The sequence below is a fragment of the Raphanus sativus genome, chromosome 6, assembly GCF_000801105.2.
Source record: "Raphanus sativus cultivar WK10039 chromosome 6, ASM80110v3, whole genome shotgun sequence".
NCBI lineage: Eukaryota > Viridiplantae > Streptophyta > Magnoliopsida > Brassicales > Brassicaceae > Raphanus > Raphanus sativus.
In genome coordinates, this window is record NC_079516.1 from 47,799,098 (window position 1) to 47,817,313 (window position 18,216).

General features: G+C 31.7%; 3 protein-coding genes across 4 annotated transcripts; 1 reads left to right on the forward strand and 2 right to left on the reverse strand.

Annotated features, from left to right (window-relative positions):
- Positions 1–257: 257 nt before the first annotated feature.
- LOC108805794 (zinc finger CCCH domain-containing protein 26) lies at positions 258–3,147 on the reverse strand. The gene is made up of 7 exons (XM_018577737.2): positions 2,624–3,147; positions 2,125–2,264; positions 1,974–2,030; positions 1,662–1,778; positions 1,266–1,586; positions 900–1,133; positions 258–827 (listed from the first exon to the last, which is right to left on the reverse strand). The coding sequence occupies exons 1-7, from the start codon at positions 2,685–2,687 to the stop codon at positions 420–422; spliced, it is 1,341 nt and encodes a 446-aa protein (XP_018433239.1). The 5' UTR covers positions 2,688–3,147; the 3' UTR covers positions 258–419.
- Positions 3,148–10,250: 7,103 nt separating this feature from the next.
- Positions 10,251–11,510, reverse strand: LOC108807424 (protein YELLOW LEAF 1, choloroplastic). The gene is made up of 4 exons (XM_018579713.2): positions 11,351–11,510; positions 11,105–11,247; positions 10,907–10,988; positions 10,251–10,630 (listed from the first exon to the last, which is right to left on the reverse strand). Exons 1-4 carry the CDS (start codon positions 11,403–11,405, stop codon positions 10,437–10,439), a joined length of 474 nt encoding a protein of 157 aa, XP_018435215.1. The 5' UTR covers positions 11,406–11,510; the 3' UTR covers positions 10,251–10,436.
- A 239-nt stretch (positions 11,511–11,749) lies between these two features.
- On the forward strand, positions 11,750–15,571 carry LOC108813721 (E3 ubiquitin-protein ligase COP1). 2 transcript variants are annotated; one of them, XM_018586353.2, is made up of 13 exons: positions 11,750–12,139; positions 12,419–12,496; positions 12,601–12,756; positions 12,873–13,223; positions 13,345–13,505; positions 13,598–13,663; positions 13,781–13,859; positions 14,030–14,185; positions 14,301–14,399; positions 14,481–14,585; positions 14,713–14,892; positions 14,968–15,078; positions 15,170–15,571. In XM_018586353.2, exons 1-13 carry the CDS (start codon positions 11,822–11,824, stop codon positions 15,338–15,340), a joined length of 2,031 nt encoding a protein of 676 aa, XP_018441855.1. In that variant the 5' UTR covers positions 11,750–11,821; the 3' UTR covers positions 15,341–15,571. The 2 variants fall into 2 exon arrangements, with proteins under 2 accessions (XP_018441855.1, XP_018441856.1); XM_018586354.2 differs by having other exon boundaries at positions 11,998–12,139; positions 12,597–12,756.
- Positions 15,572–18,216: the final 2,645 nt, after the last annotated feature.

Here is an 18,216-nt window from a genome sequence, read left to right on the forward strand (position 1 = left end):
AACAATTATGTCTTATAAGTTTCAAGTGAATGACCCATTTCAAACTTGAGATAGATTCTTATATTTTAAAACAAATACAAATCCATAAAGTAATCTTATTTTAAACCAATATATCTATCCTCAACTTTTTAACATAAAACATGATATTTTTTATTTGTATCCTCTAATGCATATATTTGTGTTATCATTGTCTCACTTTTATCATATTTTACATATTTATACTATACATGTATATTAACAATTTAAAAAATATTACGTACGTAAAATAATTTATTAATTTTTTCACCCCGCGCAAGGCGCGGATCATATCCTAGTAAGAAGATAAACCATTTCCAAGATCTCCTTCCAAAAATAAATTGACAAAAAAGGGAAGGGGATCATTTGAGATTGTCAGATATTTGATTCTGAGATCATCATGATCATGAAGCATTATCGGATGAGTCCTGCTTTCCTGACTTGTCCAGTTGTGAAGCATTATCGGAAGATTCGTTTTTCTTAGTCTCTGAACTTGGACTCTCTGCATCAGATTTACCATTAGACAAGGCGGTTGCATCAGAGATGTTTAGCTGTGATGGCTCCTGCACTTCAGACTTGTCTGATCTTTCGTCTTGTTTCTCAGTCCCTGTAGAAGGTTTATTACCATTGGAGAGAGCAGATGAGTCAGACCGGCTTGGCAGATGATGAGTTGTAACAGGTGAAGAATAAGGCAGAGAAGGCATGACCAGGCTTGTGCCATCGTAAGGGTTTAGTGGCAGTGGGTGAGCAAATTTGCAGTTTGCTCCGTACTTGCAGAACCCGGCCTTGAAGTTACCACAAGCTGGTTGTCCCTGAACACAGCAAATGCAGAGTAATTAGTATTACCAAAAAAACACAAAAAAAAAAAAGATAAGAGAACTCACTGGTCTAGCTGGAAGAACATGGTTTAGGAGATTTGGTGGTGATATTAACATCCTTTCTTTGGGATGAAAGTATTTGCAATCATCTCCATATTTACAGGTTCCAGTGTTCATGAAAAACCTACATTCAGGTGATTCAGAGAGACTGGACTGATGCGACGTGACTCCCACAGGCACAGATGCACTGGAGCTGGAGTCAGGTTGACTTTTCACATAATAAATGGGGTTAGTTCCAGCCTGCACCAGGGGGGCACAAAACGAAAACATTCAAATTAAGACATTCTTTATGCTAAATTGTAAGGGTCAGAGCCCTAGTATAGTGTCTATCTATTAATAGTATAGATACGAGCAAAGATATTTAAGACCTACCATGTAAGTAGACCAGCCCTGAGGAGGAGCGACCATGAAGGGCATATAGGCCTGAGGGTGAGGAACTTGAGGACGCGGCATGGCTCCATAGTTTGCAGGAGGAGGAGGAGGTGGTGGCATAACTCCATATGTTGCAGGAGGCAAAGACATCATCGTCAACCCACCTCCATAAGGAAACCCAACAGAAGGAAAGCTAGACATTCCATATGGAGAAGAATGGCCATTATGAGGCTGAGGATTAGGATGAGGATGATGGAATTTGCAGGCAACTCCGAATCTACACACTCCTTTCTGCATGTAATATGGGCATGACTTCTCACCCTGTTGGAGACGAGAAACAGATAATAAATTTTACTGCAAAAAACAATGCAACTAGGTGATGAAATAATCTCTGACCTGTCGCATAGGATAACCGAGAACATTGAACAGCACGGGTCCAGCACCGTTCCTGTCTTTTGGGTGGTGATATTTACATGTTGAGCCATATTTGCATGCTCCTGTCTTCAGAAAATACTGCGGATAAAATTGCATACAGAAGAAGCATGTTTTCTTTAAACTATTTTCAAGAGAAAATAAAAAAATAAAAAATCTAATATGTAGTAGTTACCTAATATGTAGAAGAAAACAAAAAAGTTTAAGTGAATACTATTGCTAATGCTACATGCAGGAAACTTTGATGCATTCACTCAGAACAAGTTTAAGGACTACCTCACAATCTGGCTCTCCAATCCTCTCAGGCAGTTCGTCTCTGTGATACAAGACACCCTGCAACAACAACAACAACAACAACAAAAAAAAAACATTACAAACTGTAAGCTAGAAAGTGTACAGGAAGAGAGAGCTAAAAAGTATATCATACCTGAGGAAGATGAGAAAGAGGGTGGTTAAAACGGCAGCTGTTTCCATAGCCACACTGCCCAGTTCTTAGAAAGAACTGGCAATCTCGCTCACCGGGACGATCAGGATAAGGTTCGTTAACTGTCATCCTCCTGAAGGTATCTACAAAAAGCATTACCACCCAATAGCACGAGGACATGAGCATCATATAAACTAAACAACTAGGGGAAAGAAGAAAAAAACAAACTCAATCCATAAGAACTAATAGACCACGTCAAACGTTAAAAAGGACAATCAAAACATAAAGTTAACAAATGTTTGAGTACATTGTCAGAGAACAATCTCCCACAACATAATCTTCCATGGATTTAGAAGAAATCAATGAGAGTTTGAATGATATCAAAAAAACAAAAAGATTATATGATCTTCAAACACATTACTGGAAAAAAACGTTTTTTTTTTCTTATGGATCCCCTAATGAAATAAAATAAAAATTGAAGATTACGAAAAACAGTAACTACCTTCAATGGTTTCGGAAGATTGAATTGACCCAGAAGAGTTTTGAACCTGCTGCGTTTCAGACATGGCTCGTTATAACACAAACACACAGTAACAGACACAAAAGAATCAAAAACTGGTATTTGTCTGTGTCTTTGGAGGAAAAACCAGAGACAGATCCTCTTTTGAGTGTGTAAGAAGAGACGATGATCACAATGATTAACAACAACAACAACAAAGAGGACAAATCTGTGATTATTAAATAAAGGAAATAGATTTGTTTCTTTTTCTCTGATCAAAGATCAACCAAAGAAGAAGAGCAAATGTTAAAACGATCCTCTTCTTTCAAATTTATTATTTTCAAAAAGAAAAAAAATCTAAAAGAGAAAATATTCCAATTAGAATGAAAATTTTTCCCTTTTCTTTTTTCCCACAATCTGAGATTTTCCGGGGAAAATTTTCGGATCTTCCTTTTTGGTTCTCTCTCTCGCAATGTTAATGTGTTTCAATGTGAAAGCGATGAAAATAAAAATTGGGATTTAAATAAATATATATATAACAGTGCTGAGTTATGGTCTTTGCCCCCTCGTGTACGGTTTAATAAATTCTTCCGGTCCTTGCGAATTGACAATCTTACCCTTTCTCGTCATCGACTCGTTTACGCGTGATCTAATCTTCAGCGTCGTGGGTTGATATCGTCCGTCAGATCCGAACCTTGTGGGACCTACTCTATTCTCTTTTTAATCTTTCCGAACCCTTTTTTTAGTTGATCAAACTTCAATTAATCAAGGGTCCCATTAAATCATATAAAATTAAAAGTGAAAGAAATTAGTAAATACTATTCAAATTCATTGCATTTTTTCAGTTATATAATGCAATGCTTACTAATATTTGGTCTTATTAATTAAATAATAACACACATAGATTTATATCACATATCTTTAGATTTTTAGGATTATATTTGATAGTTTATATAAAAACTTAATTTAATATTTAATTTACTTAGTAGATTACATTTTTAGTTTAGCAAAAAAAAAGTAACACTAATATTACTTCTCCATTTGCTTTAAATTAATCCAATTAGATTTTTCATACTTAATTAATAAAACACATTAAATTTTAGCACTAAATTTATAGTTTTTTGTGATTAACTTTTTCTTATAACTTTCAACCAATTAAAATTTAGTAAATACAATCAATTTTCTCAAAATCTATAATTTATCATTATTATCTATTAAAATTGTATTAAAAAGTAAAAATGTATTTTTGAAAGAATTTTTTTTAAAAACATTGATTAATTCGAAAGAGAAAGAGTATTTATCAGCAACTTTTTACAACTCTATTTAGTTTTTTTTATAACTGGACTTAACCACGCTAATAGTTATGACTATGTTTACTGTATTTATGTGTTGACATATATCAATACAATCTTTTTCATAAACAAAAGTATCTCTATGGCCGAAAATGATAAAAACTGATTTATTCTATTTATTTATTTGCTATATAATCAATTGTCAAACATTTCAAAAAAAATCAATTGCCAAACATTGATTAATTCGAAAGAGAAAGAGAAACATTGTCAGAGAACAATCTTATTTTTGAAAGATTTTTTTTTAAAACATTGATTTTTTTTAAAACATTGTTAAATACATTGATTTTTTTTAAAACATTGATTAATTCGAAAGAGAAAGAGTATTTATCAGCAACTTTTTACAACTCTATTTAGTTTTTTTTATAACTGGACTTAACCACGCTAATAGTTATGACTATGTTTACTGTATTTATGTGTTGACATATATCAATACAATCTTTTTCATAAACAAAAGTATCTCTATGGCCGAAAAATGATAAAAACTGATTTATTCTATTTATTTATTTGCTATATAATCAATTGTCAAACATTTCAAAAAAAAATCAGTTGCCAAACATTTAGTATGCAGTCACACCTAAATTGAAAGCACTTTATTCGCGTATCTAAATGACGGTGCTTGGGTGTGTGGGTCCTCTTCTTAATACTACTTTACAAATTTCCAACTAAAATTTATGAATTATGATAAATGAATAGTAAATGTTTTTCATTAACTCATGAGCAGTAGATTTAATATTATTGATTTATCATTAAAAGATGTAACTAATGTCAAATTAAATTGGAATGCTCAGAATATCAAAGTTTTAAATCCTTAATAAAAGACTTATGAACATTTCAAATGGAAAATAATCATGTCGGTATTATAAGATTGATATCTAAGCTCAAGCTGATTTCTTTCTTTTAATATTTTTGAATTATATGCGTTTGGTTTACTTTCAAGAGAGATGTTATTAAGCTTAGACAAGCCGACCACAAACAAATTATTACGAGAATTTATTATTCAGTAATTGGAGGAAATAAATTTAAAAAAAAGAGCAGAATCAAAGGTTATATTCGTCATATGCGTGCAGTGCAGAGTAAGGGGAAAAAGGGAAACGTAAACTACACGATATAATCCCTCTGTTTCATTATAAGTGTCGTTTTAGACTTGTGCACACGGATTAAAAAATCATTTAATTTTGCATATTTTTAATATAAAAACATCATTACCGATACAATTCAACCAATAGAAAAATAGAATAGAGAATAAAATTAATAAATTTTGCATTGAAACTCTAAAACGACACTTATTTTGCAACGAAAAAAATTCTCTAAAACGACAATTAATATGAAACAGAGGGAGTATTATTTAACGAGAACAAAGTAAAATGATGGTTTATATTAGAGAGTTTATATTATAATAAGACTACATATTTACTTTGAATACCATATATGTGAATTTAACACTGTGGCTTTCATATGTATTACATATTTACTTTGAATACCATATATGTATTTAATTGTTCTGATTAATTTGGTTGATTTTATTTGGTTTGAATTTTTCTGCTTTAATTATTTTACAATTTGATTCGGATTCAAGTTGCAAAATTCAATTTACTGTGGTTTGGACTTCGAAAGTTTCATTTACCCCTATGTAATGCTAAGTTTAAGTTTTAAGGTTAGATGAAGCAATTGGGTAAAATAACACTTAATGCAGTTTGGCAGAATCTATCAAGAGGACTTTTGCAGAATTCCTTCTTTTTAATTATTTAATTGGACAAAGAACAAATGTAGACTACACGTTGAGAATTACACAAGGACTATTGTCTTAAAAGCAACCCTAACCACAATTGAATTCACAAGTAGAAAAACAGATTTGAACATCTCAAACAGAATATATTTATTTTACTAATTTTTAGAGATTAAACTATTTCAATGTATCTCTGTTTTTCTTCTTCTTAAAGTTACTGCTTTCTTTATATTTAAAACAAAAAAAAAATTTCATTCTATATTTAGATGAAAGCTACTTTTTTACAAAAATATTTTAGAATAAATCTTATTTTTAATAGAATTTCTCTATTTTTTAAAGAAAAATAACAAGATATGTTATTGCGTAGTTTAGAATTTTTTTAACCATATTACCAAATTTAGTGTTGAAATTAGGAACGGCGTTTGATTTTTCGGTTCGGTTCCGGTTCAATTTTCTCGTTTCTAGAGATATAGGAACCGTTTGGTTATCTATGAAAATTTGGTTTATTTTGTTTTTGTTTCGGCTTGGTTTGGATAACAATTATAAAAACCGACTAATATCTAACAAACTTTTGGTTCCAATTCGGTTACGGTTCAGTTCTGATTTTTCGGTTAATTTTTTGATAATTCTGGGTAAAAACAGTTTTTTTTTTGGGTTTCTCGGATACAAATCTGGTAATTCATATAAATTTTAATATCTTGAATGAAAACTATTAGGGTATTTATGTAATTGAAGATAAAATGGATGATTTAAAATACTTTAGATGAAAAAATATTCGACTATTTCAAAATTTTTGGATATTTCGGTCTATAAGTAGAATGTTTACAATATTTGATATTTTTAATGCTAAATATAATTATTATATTTACGTATATAAATTGTATTTTGGATATTTGAGTATCCATTCGATTCTCGGATTCGGTTTATCGACTGAAATATAGGAACCATCGGCTATTTGAACTTCAGTTTGGTTTTGAATTCAGTTTTTTTGGTTCGGTTTTGATTCGGTTTTTGGTTTTCGGTTTTTAAACTCAGGCCTAGTTGAAATTGTATTTGGTATTAAAATTTATTTTCTCCACCAACAACACTATATCATACATCAAAACTATTTTATATTATTAATTTTTAGTTTTAATATATTTGACTAGTAATTTTTAAAATTTTTATCATATTTATATTTTATGTTTATTTGATAAAATTTGATGTTTAGTAATGTGAAAATAAAAATAAAATAAAATAGTATTTTAATGTTTAATAATGTAAAAATAAAAATACAAAATAGTATATATCTTAATTCTAGAAATATTTTTTTTTGTAAAAAGTAATAATATCAATCTATTTGTAATAAATCAAAAGTTATTAAATATATTATTTTTAATGTTTGATGTGATTAAAAACACCAAAATCGGTAAAATATTATTTTGATATTTTTCTGGAGATGAAATTAGATTAAATTATTAAAGTTAATATTTTGGTGTCTTAAACTGACTTTAGATCTGTTCTATAGACAAACTGGCTTTAGTAGATTCCTAAACAAATCGAAAAATGAAAATTAAGAAAAAAAATAGCCTTTAAATCAAGGTTATAGCAAGGTTTCTAATGGTGTGGTGGGAGAAGCCAAGTTTTGACTCGTACACTCAAAGAAAACAAAGTAATTTAGTGGTAAAATGGTCCAAACAAAAGTAGATTCAAGCACAAGAAATCTACTGCATCGTGTGGAAAATCTTATGCGCGATGGTATTGGCACAAGTCAGAAGGGTAAGGACATCTCCAACCCAACTCTATTTTTTTCTCCAAAATAGAGTAAAAGTGAGTTTGGAGTAGAAAATGCTCCAACCCTTCTCCATTTCTCACTCCATAATGGAATTTACTCCATAAATGGAGTAATCTAATTTCTTTTTGTTCATCACTCTATTATGGAGTGAGAAATGGAGTGGAGTTGGAGCATTTTTACTCCATAATCACTTTTACTCTATTTTGAAGGAAAAAATGGTGTTTTCCATTGGAAATGCTCTAAGATCAATGATACTGAGTTTCTGACCCATCAGTGTTGCACCACGTAAGCAGAAAGAGCGATTGTCTGTGGTAACGTCCACTTCATACGTGCACGTGGGTTTTGACGCGTTTTGTTAGACTGGTTTGACCGTTTGAAAGACTTTAACGTCAAGAAGAGTTCTCTCACTTTTCTGGTACAGATCCTTCCTTTTATATTTCTATCCCTCAGTATAAAAAAAAATAAAAGTCTTCATTTTAGTTTGCTAAGAAGGCAAATCTACCAGATAATATGTTTTTAAAAGTTTATAAAAAGTTAGGGGAAAATAGCATAAAAAACCTTCAAAGTGGCAATCATTTACACTTTAAGCCCTAAAACTATTTAACTAGCACATTAAACATTTAAATTGGCTTTTGTATCACTAAAAACCTTCAACATGATTTACTTGTTCATCAAGCCGAAATTGTTACTTGTTGACCTGTTAACATGATGACATAACAGTCTTTTTTGCTTTATTATTAATATTTACTTATATTTAATCATAACTCATCTAAATCATAAATCTTTAGTTAATAAAGCAATTAACAATAAATGAAAAAATCAAAATCAGAAATCATTAAAAAGTGAAATATTTTTCTTTCAAATGAAAAGGATTTTATTTTCATCTAAAAAATTAATTTCTTCTCACATTTTTATTTTTTAAAGTAAAAAAAGGTCTAAAATTTTTCTAAAGGGTTAAATGAATGAAAAATTTGATATATGTATTTAAAGTTTTGTTGAAATTATTTATTGATTTCAAAACATTTTATTTAGAAAATATATTTTAATTATATAATAAATAAATAAAATAAATATTTTAAAATAAAATAAAACAAAAATAAAACGAAAATATTTTTAATAAGACATAAAATTGTTTATGAAAATCAAACAAAATCTCAAAATTTTCTAAAATTTTCTTTTAAATCGATATCATCGTTTATGGTAAGACTTTTGACAAACTAATAATGACAATGATGGTTTTAAATAAATATATCAAAAATGGGAAGTATAAAAATTTTGTTTGAAATTATTTATTAATTTAATTAAATGACACTTTTGATATATATATTTAAAACCCAATTTTTATATATTTATTTTCAAAATAAAATTTTCTGAAAATTAGAATTAATAAATAATTTCAATTTTTAAAAAAATATATCGACTTTCACTTAACTCTTTAGAAAATTTGAGAACCTTTATGAATTAAAAAATTGAAAATAGATCTAATTTTAGAAAAAAATCATTTTCATTTTAAGAAAATATTTCAACTTTTTTTAAAAAATTGATTTTCTCTATTTATTATTAGTTATTTATATTAACTAAATATTTATGATTAAATGGGTTATAATTAAATATAAGTAAATATTAATAGAAACAAAAAAACTGACACGTCACCAATTTAACAGGTCAACAAGTCATCATTTTTGCTTGATGAACAAGTAAGTCACGTTGAAGGTTTTTAGTGATACAAAAGTCAACTTGAATGTTTGATATGCTAGTTAAATAACTTCAGGGTTTAAAGTGTAAGTGAATGCCACTCTGAAGGTTTTTTATGCAATTTTCCCAAAAAATTAGTATAATAACACTCATTTGAAAAAGAAAAACTAAGTTACTCTATTCCTAAATTTTAATCTTACTTTCACCATCTTTGAATGAAATCTAAACTATAATGATTAAACTCAAACCCAAATAAAATTGAATATATTTTGAACTTTTTAGTCAGTGGATTTTCTGAATGTTTGTCTTTGTATAATATTTGTGAAAAAGATATTTAATAATTATCTTAGTTTATTCAATCTCGAATGTACGTGTTACTAAACGTTAACGCTCTAACTGAAATTAAAAATCAGATAAATTTGTTTAATTTTATAAATTTAAAATATTTATTAAGATTAGAATACAAAATAAAAGAAATTATATAAATTTATAGATTTGTAATGATATTACTACTGTTTTATTTAATACATTTAGACAAATTTCGATCGATTTTAAGTGATTTAGAACAGTGTAAACTATTTTAAATTTTATAAATAAAATTGTTTAGGATATGACCGAGTTGCTGACTAGATGGATGCCTATAACAACTTTCGAAACCTTGCTGGAAACAGAATTTGATAGAAGCCAGGCTTGTAATTTGGTCCACCTCATTGTTAAGACTTGGTTGAATTATGATTCAAGGCCGTCATCGCCAAATTATTCGCTGCAACTTTGGGGTGGATAGGCTGCATTTTTGCACATATCCCACTAGTGGGCCGCATGTAATCTTTTACTGGGCTGAGTTTATTTGGTTACCTTCTGTCTACTTTAAGCCCAACATTTGATCGCTTTCTGAGAACTTCTCTAGCATCAATATCTGACTTTTGGTGCTCTAGTAATGAGTAATGACAATTGAACCATGAGTTTATGTATAATGAATGAATCTGTGTCAATTGTTGTTTCAAAGAAAGAGAAAGGCCACTTTTGGACTTTGGTGTCAATTGTTGTCTCAGAGGAGGTAAGTTTCTGCAAAGATGTATCGTATGTATAAGTAAAAAAAGCTTAAAAATCGACCATCTCTTTGGTACAAGAAACATACAGTACATATCATATGGAGTGATCCGCTCAACGAAACAGATACAAAACGAGACAATGTATGTTTCAGGTCTAAGATACGCAAATATGATTCTCAAAAAAGAAACACACTAATCCAATGAAGTATACACATGATCATCGTCTTCTGCTCCCTCGATAATCCTCCTCACCCTCTTTGTCCTTCAATAAACCCAAGAAAGCGAGAAAACCAAAGAAGAAGAAGCCACCAGACCAGTTGCCTCCACCCCCTCCACCTCCACCTCCATCTCCATCATCTCGCGGTGGGAACCCGTCTCCTCCATCATCCAAGCTTGGTGATTTCTCCTTAGCTGAAAATTCAACAAACCAAGACTCCTCTTTTCAATAGAAGTTCAAATGAGAAGATAACGCATTCGAAGCTTCCTACTATCCCTCAATCTAGGGGAATATGATGAAGATAAACAAGTATCTTGAATTGTACATTTCCTAAGAGATGTGAGAAAAGTCTAAAAGTTCATAATTTGGATAAATGCATTCCTACTATCCCTCAAAATCTAGGGGACATGTCTCTGGTGCCATTATTACAGAACAAAAGGAGTAAAGAGAGAGAGGAAACATGGGCTTACAGTGGACAGGAGCTTGTGTTATTGTCGGAGACTCCCGAATAACGGTTTGTGTTTGACCTTGACTTTCACTGCACTTCGCGTTCTGCAAGGGAATTAACACACAAAAAAAAAGATTGCCAGTTTGATGAATAACGACACCCATCATAACTTCAAGGGCTGAATCAAAAAAAGACACATGTGATTGTCGAGACGTCTTACAGCGGCGGAGTTGCATATCAAAAGAGATCGCTTTCGACGACTATCCAATCCTAATCCCATCCCCACCGCACTTAACGAGGAGACTCTATCTGGCCTTTTGATTCCTCCGACGACCAACCCTGAGCTACGAATCCGCACGTTTTCTACACAATAAAGAGGTTCAATCAACAATCCCTCCGATTAGGTTAACAATGAAATCTGAAGGGGGACTAAGATGAATAATAAGGGAGGGAGGAGAAAGCTCACTGTTGATATTCACCGAAAGCGGAGAAGCTTGGAGGATAGACGCCGCCATCGCCATGGTTCAGCAGCTTGACGACGGTGGATTACAAGCAGGAGATGACCGATAGATAGATTATATCGCACACGCGATTTTAGTTGTTGGCAACTTGCATCCAATACCGATACGCCACGTCATAACACTTCTTCATATTTGATTTTAAAACCCTCGATTTATCGTAAAAGTTTATATCGAGGACTAAACCATAGACAACAGAAAGTCCAAACGGCGTCGTTCCGAAGATTTTATCACGACAAGAAACGACAGCCACACGCGCGGGAAACTAGCGCGTTGAGACCAACCAACGTGTGTGTTTTGCATCCTCAGAAAAGAACCACCGTGGATCCCACCTCATATCCACCACTCCCCCCACCCAAAACCAAAATAATACAGTTCAAGAAAAAAGAAAAAAATTGAGAGCAAAAAGCAGCAAAATTATGGAAGAGATTACGAAGGATCCGATTGTTCCAGCTTCGAAACCCGATCCGAGAACCTCCTCCGTCGTCGGAGAAGGCTTTAACAACGACGACGGAGGAGGAAGCGGTGGCGGTTCGGAGATTAAAGCTCTGGATCTGGATAAGGACTTGCTCTGTCCGATTTGTATGCAGGTTATAAAAGATGCTTTCCTCACGGCGTGTGGGCACAGCTTCTGCTATATGTGTATCATCACCCACCTTAGGAACAAGAGCGATTGTCCCTGTTGTACCCAGCACCTCACCAACAATCAGCTTTACCCTAATTTCTTACTCGACAAGGTCTCTCTCTCTCTCTGATCTTTCTCACTTACACTCGTGTCTCTCTTTCTTACAAAACATGTTAAGTTACAGAAATGTTGTTATGTTACTTGTAATAGAAACTTAACTAAAGAAACAAGTGTTCTAGAAAGATTTTTTTTTTTTTTTTTAAAGAAAATAGGTTTAAGTATTCAAAAAATTGGTCTAGGCGTCCGTCTAAAGAAGGTGTTGTACATTGAATCTATCTATGTCTGAAATGTGTAGCCTTATTTGTATGACTTCTTTGTACTCTCTGTGTAGCTGTTGAAGAAGACTTCAGCTCGGCATGTGTCGAAAACTGCAACGCCTTTGGATCAGTTTCGGGAAGCACTGCAACGGGTCGGTTTCTGACAAGCCTTAGTGACCACTTTGTTAACTCTTTTGAAGACATGTTAGTACTTTTTAAATCAGATTTTTGACTTCCTGATTTCTTCCTTAGACAGGGTTGTGATGTGTCGATTAAAGAGGTTGATAATCTCCTCACACTTCTTGCGGAAAAGAAGAGAAAAATGGAGCAGGAAGAAGCTGAGAGGAACATGCAGATACTCTTGGACTTTTTGCATTGTCTGAGGAAGCAGAAAGTTGATGAACTAAATGAGGTTGGTTTTGTCTGGATTCTGGAGTGTAGCATTTGGGTTACCTATTAATAGTTATATTTAGCTTCTATGAGGATCTACAGTGGGTAATTCTTGTCGTTTACGCAATGTTACTGTAGGTGCAAACTGATCTTCAGTATATTAAAGAAGACATAAATGCAGTTGAGAGGCATAGAATAGATTTATACCGTGCTCGGGATAGGTACTCCGTGAAGCTGCGGATGCTCGGAGATGATCCAAGCACACGAAGTGCGTGGCTCCTTGAGAAGAATCAGCATGGCTTCAACTCCAATTCTCTGAGCATAAGAGGGGGGAATCCACTAGGGAATTTTCAAAACAAAAAGGTAGAGGGAAAGGCACAAGGGAGCTCTCATGGGATGTCGAAAAAGGACGCAGTGAGTGGATCAGATTCCCAGAGTTTGAATCAATCAACTGTCTCAATGGCCAGGAAGAAACGGATCCATGCTCAGGTTTTGATTCTATGCAATGGCTGGCATCTAGATATTTTTTCAATAAGTTTCTTAATAAGTACCCTATCCTCAATTTCTTGTTGATATATTATAGACTTGATTGGCTAATTTTGTCTTGTAGTTCAACGATCTACAAGAATGTTACCTCCAAAAGCGGCGTCAGTTGGTAGACCAACCACAACATACTAGTCAAGAAAGTGATAATAGTGTAGTGCGTAGGGAAGGCTACAGCCACGGCCTTGCGGATTTTCAAAACGTGCTGACTACGTTTACTCGCTACAGGTTTGAGTTAGTGGAATGTCCCTTTTTCTAATTGGTTGCATCAGAGATGTTTTAAAACCATCTGGATTTTTGATTACACTCTTTATGTACAGTCGTCTGAGAGTTATAGCGGAGATCCGGCATGGGGATATATTTCATTCAGCCAACATTGTATCAAGGTGATTGATTTCTTTCTCCTTGTTCATTATATCAGCTGACAGATAGTGTAACTATTGAAAGATGCTTTACCATAATGTTGAGCTCACTGAAAGAGAGGGTCTTGTTTTTCTTTGCAGCATAGAGTTTGATCGTGATGATGAGCTGTTTGCCACTGCTGGTGTTTCTAGATGTATAAAGGTTTTTGACTTCTCTTCGGTAAGTTCAAAAAATCTTGGAGAGCATTCATTTATTTACATACCAATTGAATCATCTTTTCTTAATATTGCATAGAACAAATGTATGTCCAAATATTTACCAAATTGTTAGATTTTAGTACTCTGTCTTTATAAAAGAATAGTTGAAGATGGTTGAGCATATTTTTTCAGGTTGTAAACGAACCGGCAGATATACAGTGTCCAATTGTGGAGATGTCAACGCGCTCTAAACTTAGTTGTTTGAGTTGGAATAAGCATGAGAAAAATCATATAGCAAGCAGTGATTATGAAGGAATAGTAACTGTATGGGATGTAACTACTAGACAGGTGATTATTTTGTCCCCTACTAATCCCAGCATCGCACCTTTAAGATATATTCATTTTCATGAAGTGTGTGTGTGTGCAATGTATCTAAATTTTTATTTAAAACAACTGGTGACAGAGTCTTATGGAGTATGAAGAGCACGAAAAACGTGCCTGGAGCGTTGATTTTTCGCGAACAGAACCATCTATGCTTGTATCTGGTAGTGATGATTGTAAGGTATGTTGAAACTCTGCAATGTATCTGGAGTATGAAGAGCACATTAGTTAATTAACCTATTGTTATCTGTGTTTGAACCAGGTTAAAGTTTGGTGCACAAGGCAGGAAGCAAGTGTGCTTAACATTGATATGAAAGCAAACATATGTTGTGTCAAGTACAATCCTGGCTCAAGCAACTTCATTGCGGTATATATACTTTCATCACTTCACCAACCTTGCATCTCACATTGATTCTAATCATGTTTGAGCTACCCGATCACGATCAGCTTTACACTACTACACATCTTCAGTTAAGCGTATTGACTTATTGCAGGTTGGATCAGCTGACCATCACATCCATTATTACGATCTAAGAAACATAAGCCAGCCACTTCATGTCTTCAGTGGACACAAGAAAGCGGTCTCCTATGTGAAGTTTTTGTCCAACAACGAGCTCGCGTCTGCGTCTACTGATAGCACACTACGCTTATGGGATGTCAAGGACAACTTGCCAGTAAGATTACTTCCCAAGTCAGTCTTGGCTATGTTGTTCAATATTAATTTATGCGTTTTTCTTTTTAATTTTCAGGTTCGGACATTTAGAGGACACACTAACGAGAAGAACTTTGTGGGTCTCACAGTGAATAGCGAGTATCTCGCCTGCGGAAGCGAGACAAACGAAGTATATGTATATCACAAGGTTCACAAAATCTGAAACCTCTGCCTCCATTTATCATTTAAACATGTTGAATCTCTCGTTGCTCAAGTATTTGGTGGATTTGGGATTGCAGGAGATCACGAGACCTGTGACATCGCATAGGTTTGGATCACTAGACATGGAAGAAGCAGAGGAAGAGGCGGGTTCATACTTTATTAGTGCGGTTTGCTGGAAGAGTGATAGTCCCACGATGCTGACTGCGAATAGCCAAGGAACCATCAAAGTTTTAGTACTCGCTGCTTGATTGTAATAAATATTACTACTAACAAGATTTAAAGCTTCTTCAATCAATAAAAGTTTTAGTACCCTATATTGTATTTAGTGCGAGTTATATAAAGAGAATCAATTTGTCAAAGTAGGGTTCATCATTTGCAAAGCTACTCTGTATTGTAATGCTTGACTTGAATCCCTTGAGAAGAATTTGTATCAAAAGTGGAACAAGGGATCATTATAGCTATATTCTTAATTATTAGTCCCATTTTGGTTATTAAATAAAGAGACAAATTGCCTCTTTGATATTCATAAAAACAATTTAGCTAAGTCATGAAAAAATACTGCAGAAACACAAATGGTTGCATGGATCAATAGCTTTAATTTATACATTATAAGCTGTAAACCATATTTTATGAAATGAAACATAAATAGTGTTAAATGTCTTATATTGTAGACATGGGATGAGGACAAAAACCTTGGCTGACTTGCAAAGCGTCCGAACAACCACCCCACCCCAAGCGATGTTAACGTGTTGCAGCAACATTGCAGAAGATTTTTTTTTATTTTTTTTTTTTTATTTTTTTTTCAGTTTTTGTTGTCCATGATAATTGAATATCCTCTTTTTTTTTGGCTATGGTGATATTGATGCTAATTGAATAGCTTGTGTCATGATTTGACATTATGTAATATGTACACTTAATTAGTACTTAATCACTCTATAGTAACGCACAGAATGTGATTGTGTGTGAACACGTTCTCATTAAACGGCCATACTAATACTATTGTAATAGTAACTAGATTCTGATCCGCTCTTTAAAAGGGCGGATATATTTTTTGTTTTAAATTTAGTTTTTATATTTGTGTTTTCTTTGTGATTATATTCGTATGTTTCTTTGTAATCATATAATCATATTTGTGTGTAAATCTTAATCAAAATATATTTTATTAAATAATGACAACTTAAAAATTTATCCGATATACGTTCGGTTAAGGATGGGTTGCAGATCAAATCCGTCTATAGAACCCGTTTAAAACCCAAAAACTTGCTAGTAACCCGCGATTTGATATCATTGGTCTGATAAAAATAAAAAATATCTAATAATTTTTTTTTGCTCAAGTTACTCATATACTTTAAAATATTACATAAATTTGTGATTCTTGGACTTTTAAGAAACTTTTATTATATCATCCTAATACAAATGATAATATGAAAAAAGAAATATTGATATGCTAATATTAGTTTATTTTCGTTATTAACTTACTGATCTTTTACCGGCTGATTTTCATATATTTGAAATCACCTAACCAACATTTTCGAGAAGCCAGACAGTAGAAAAAATGATTAATAGCACAGTTTGAAAATGAGTACTATATTAATGCATGGGATAACTATAATATATATCTAATATACTCTAATGTGTGATATAAGAAAATATAATATAATATTATACAATTATATATTATGGAATCTAGAAAACTATACGATTTAGACTGGTTCACTTTTAAACCACGAAAATTATATTTAAAACAATAAAAAAATATAATAATTACATGAGTGCAAAAGTTACATATATATATATATATCGACATATATACAAAATCTCGTTGATGACTCATAGGAGGGATATAATTTTGGTATAACGTTTTAGTCGACCAAACAATTATGTATGATAAATAAGAGTGTTGACTAAGATATTGTTAGAGAAGTAAAAGGTAACTTTTGAAAGGAAATGAGTAAAAAGCGGGTTAATATATGGTATAATCTTATTGAGTAGCATATTGTTATAAATCTAAAGTAAGACCAAAAAAAGTTAAGTTTAACTAAAGGGTGCAATAACTTTGTTTAAGTAGATTTTTTCAGAATGTTTTTTCTTTTAATAGTATAGACTAGATTTTGATCCGCCCTTCAAAGGGCGGGTATATTTTTGTTTTACATTTTTTTAGAAATTTTAATTTCATGTTTGTGTATTCTTTGTAATTCATATTTGTGTTTTCTGTGATCATATTTGTGTAAATATTACTTTTTAAAAAATTCAGTAAAAGATTTTGATAATTATATTGAATTTGTGATTTTTCATAACTATAAACACTTCTATCATAGTCATTTCATATATTAATTGTACTTTATTTCTAACAACTATAAATTTTTATTTTTCTTAAATAAAAAATAATATTATTTTTGATCCATGTTTTCAAAGTGCAAATTTATTTGCCGAAACAAATTAAATTTTTTAAATATAAATTTATATTTCTGACTATTTATTTACATTTAAATGTTACAAAGAAAGCATTATATATGTGAATATTATAATAGGTTTAACGTTTTAATAAAAATAATTTTGATGATGAAATATATAATCAGGTTTAAATAAAACCAGAATATTGTGGTATTTATTAGCATTTTGAATTATTCACGCAATTAAATATTCGTACTCGAAAAACCAATATAGAATCTATCTCATAAGTCTAGGCCTCGAATCTGATTAAATTGGACCTATATATTAAAATATTAATTTATTATATTTATCCAAATTTTGCTAAATTTAATTTATGATATAGTTTTAGTATATTTTCATATATGATATGAATCCACGGCACCAGTGGTAAATCTAGTGATTTACATTGAATTCAGCTTAGATTTTGAATTAAATTATAAAATTTCTATTTAGAAATCCCATACAATTAAAAATCCATCAAATTTTCATTTATCCGTGATTTTGTAATGGTGGACCCGAAAAATTGAGATAAATTTAATTATCTTTTAATTATTTAATTTCATGATAATTATTATTTATCGGCAAAATCCTAATTTTGTAGATATATTAGTTAAATAAATTTGTATTTCATGAATTGAAATAAAAATCTAATTATTTTTATTTTATATTAACTTTTTCAATGGTAAATAAT

Bases quoted from the DNA above. Each gene is read 5' to 3' on its own strand.
- LOC108805794 (XM_018577737.2), bottom strand. From the start codon at position 2,687: ATGTCTGAAACGCAGCAGGTTCAAAACTCTTCTGGGTCAATTCAATCT. The intron at 2,265-2,623 runs GTAGTTACTGTT...TGCTTTTTGTAG, and splicing joins ATCTTCCGAAACCATTGAAG to ATACCTTCAGGAGGATGACA. The intron at 1,779-1,973 runs GTAGTCCTTAAA...TTTTATCCGCAG, and splicing joins TTGGAGAGCCAGATTGTGAG to TATTTTCTGAAGACAGGAGC.
- LOC108807424 (XM_018579713.2), bottom strand. From the start codon at position 11,405: ATGGCGATGGCGGCGTCTATCCTCCAAGCTTCTCCGCTTTCGGTGAAT. The intron at 11,248-11,350 runs GTGAGCTTTCTC...TTTATTGTGTAG, and splicing joins GCTTTCGGTGAATATCAACA to AAAACGTGCGGATTCGTAGC. The intron at 10,631-10,906 runs GTAAGCCCATGT...TTGAATTTTCAG, and splicing joins AACACAAGCTCCTGTCCACT to CTAAGGAGAAATCACCAAGC.
- LOC108813721 (XM_018586353.2), top strand. From the start codon at position 11,822: ATGGAAGAGATTACGAAGGATCCGATTGTTCCAGCTTCGAAACCCGAT. The intron at 12,497-12,600 runs GTCGGTTTCTGA...TTCCTTAGACAG, and splicing joins TTCGGGAAGCACTGCAACGG to GGTTGTGATGTGTCGATTAA. The intron at 13,860-14,029 runs GTAAGTTCAAAA...ATATTTTTTCAG, and splicing joins AGGTTTTTGACTTCTCTTCG to GTTGTAAACGAACCGGCAGA.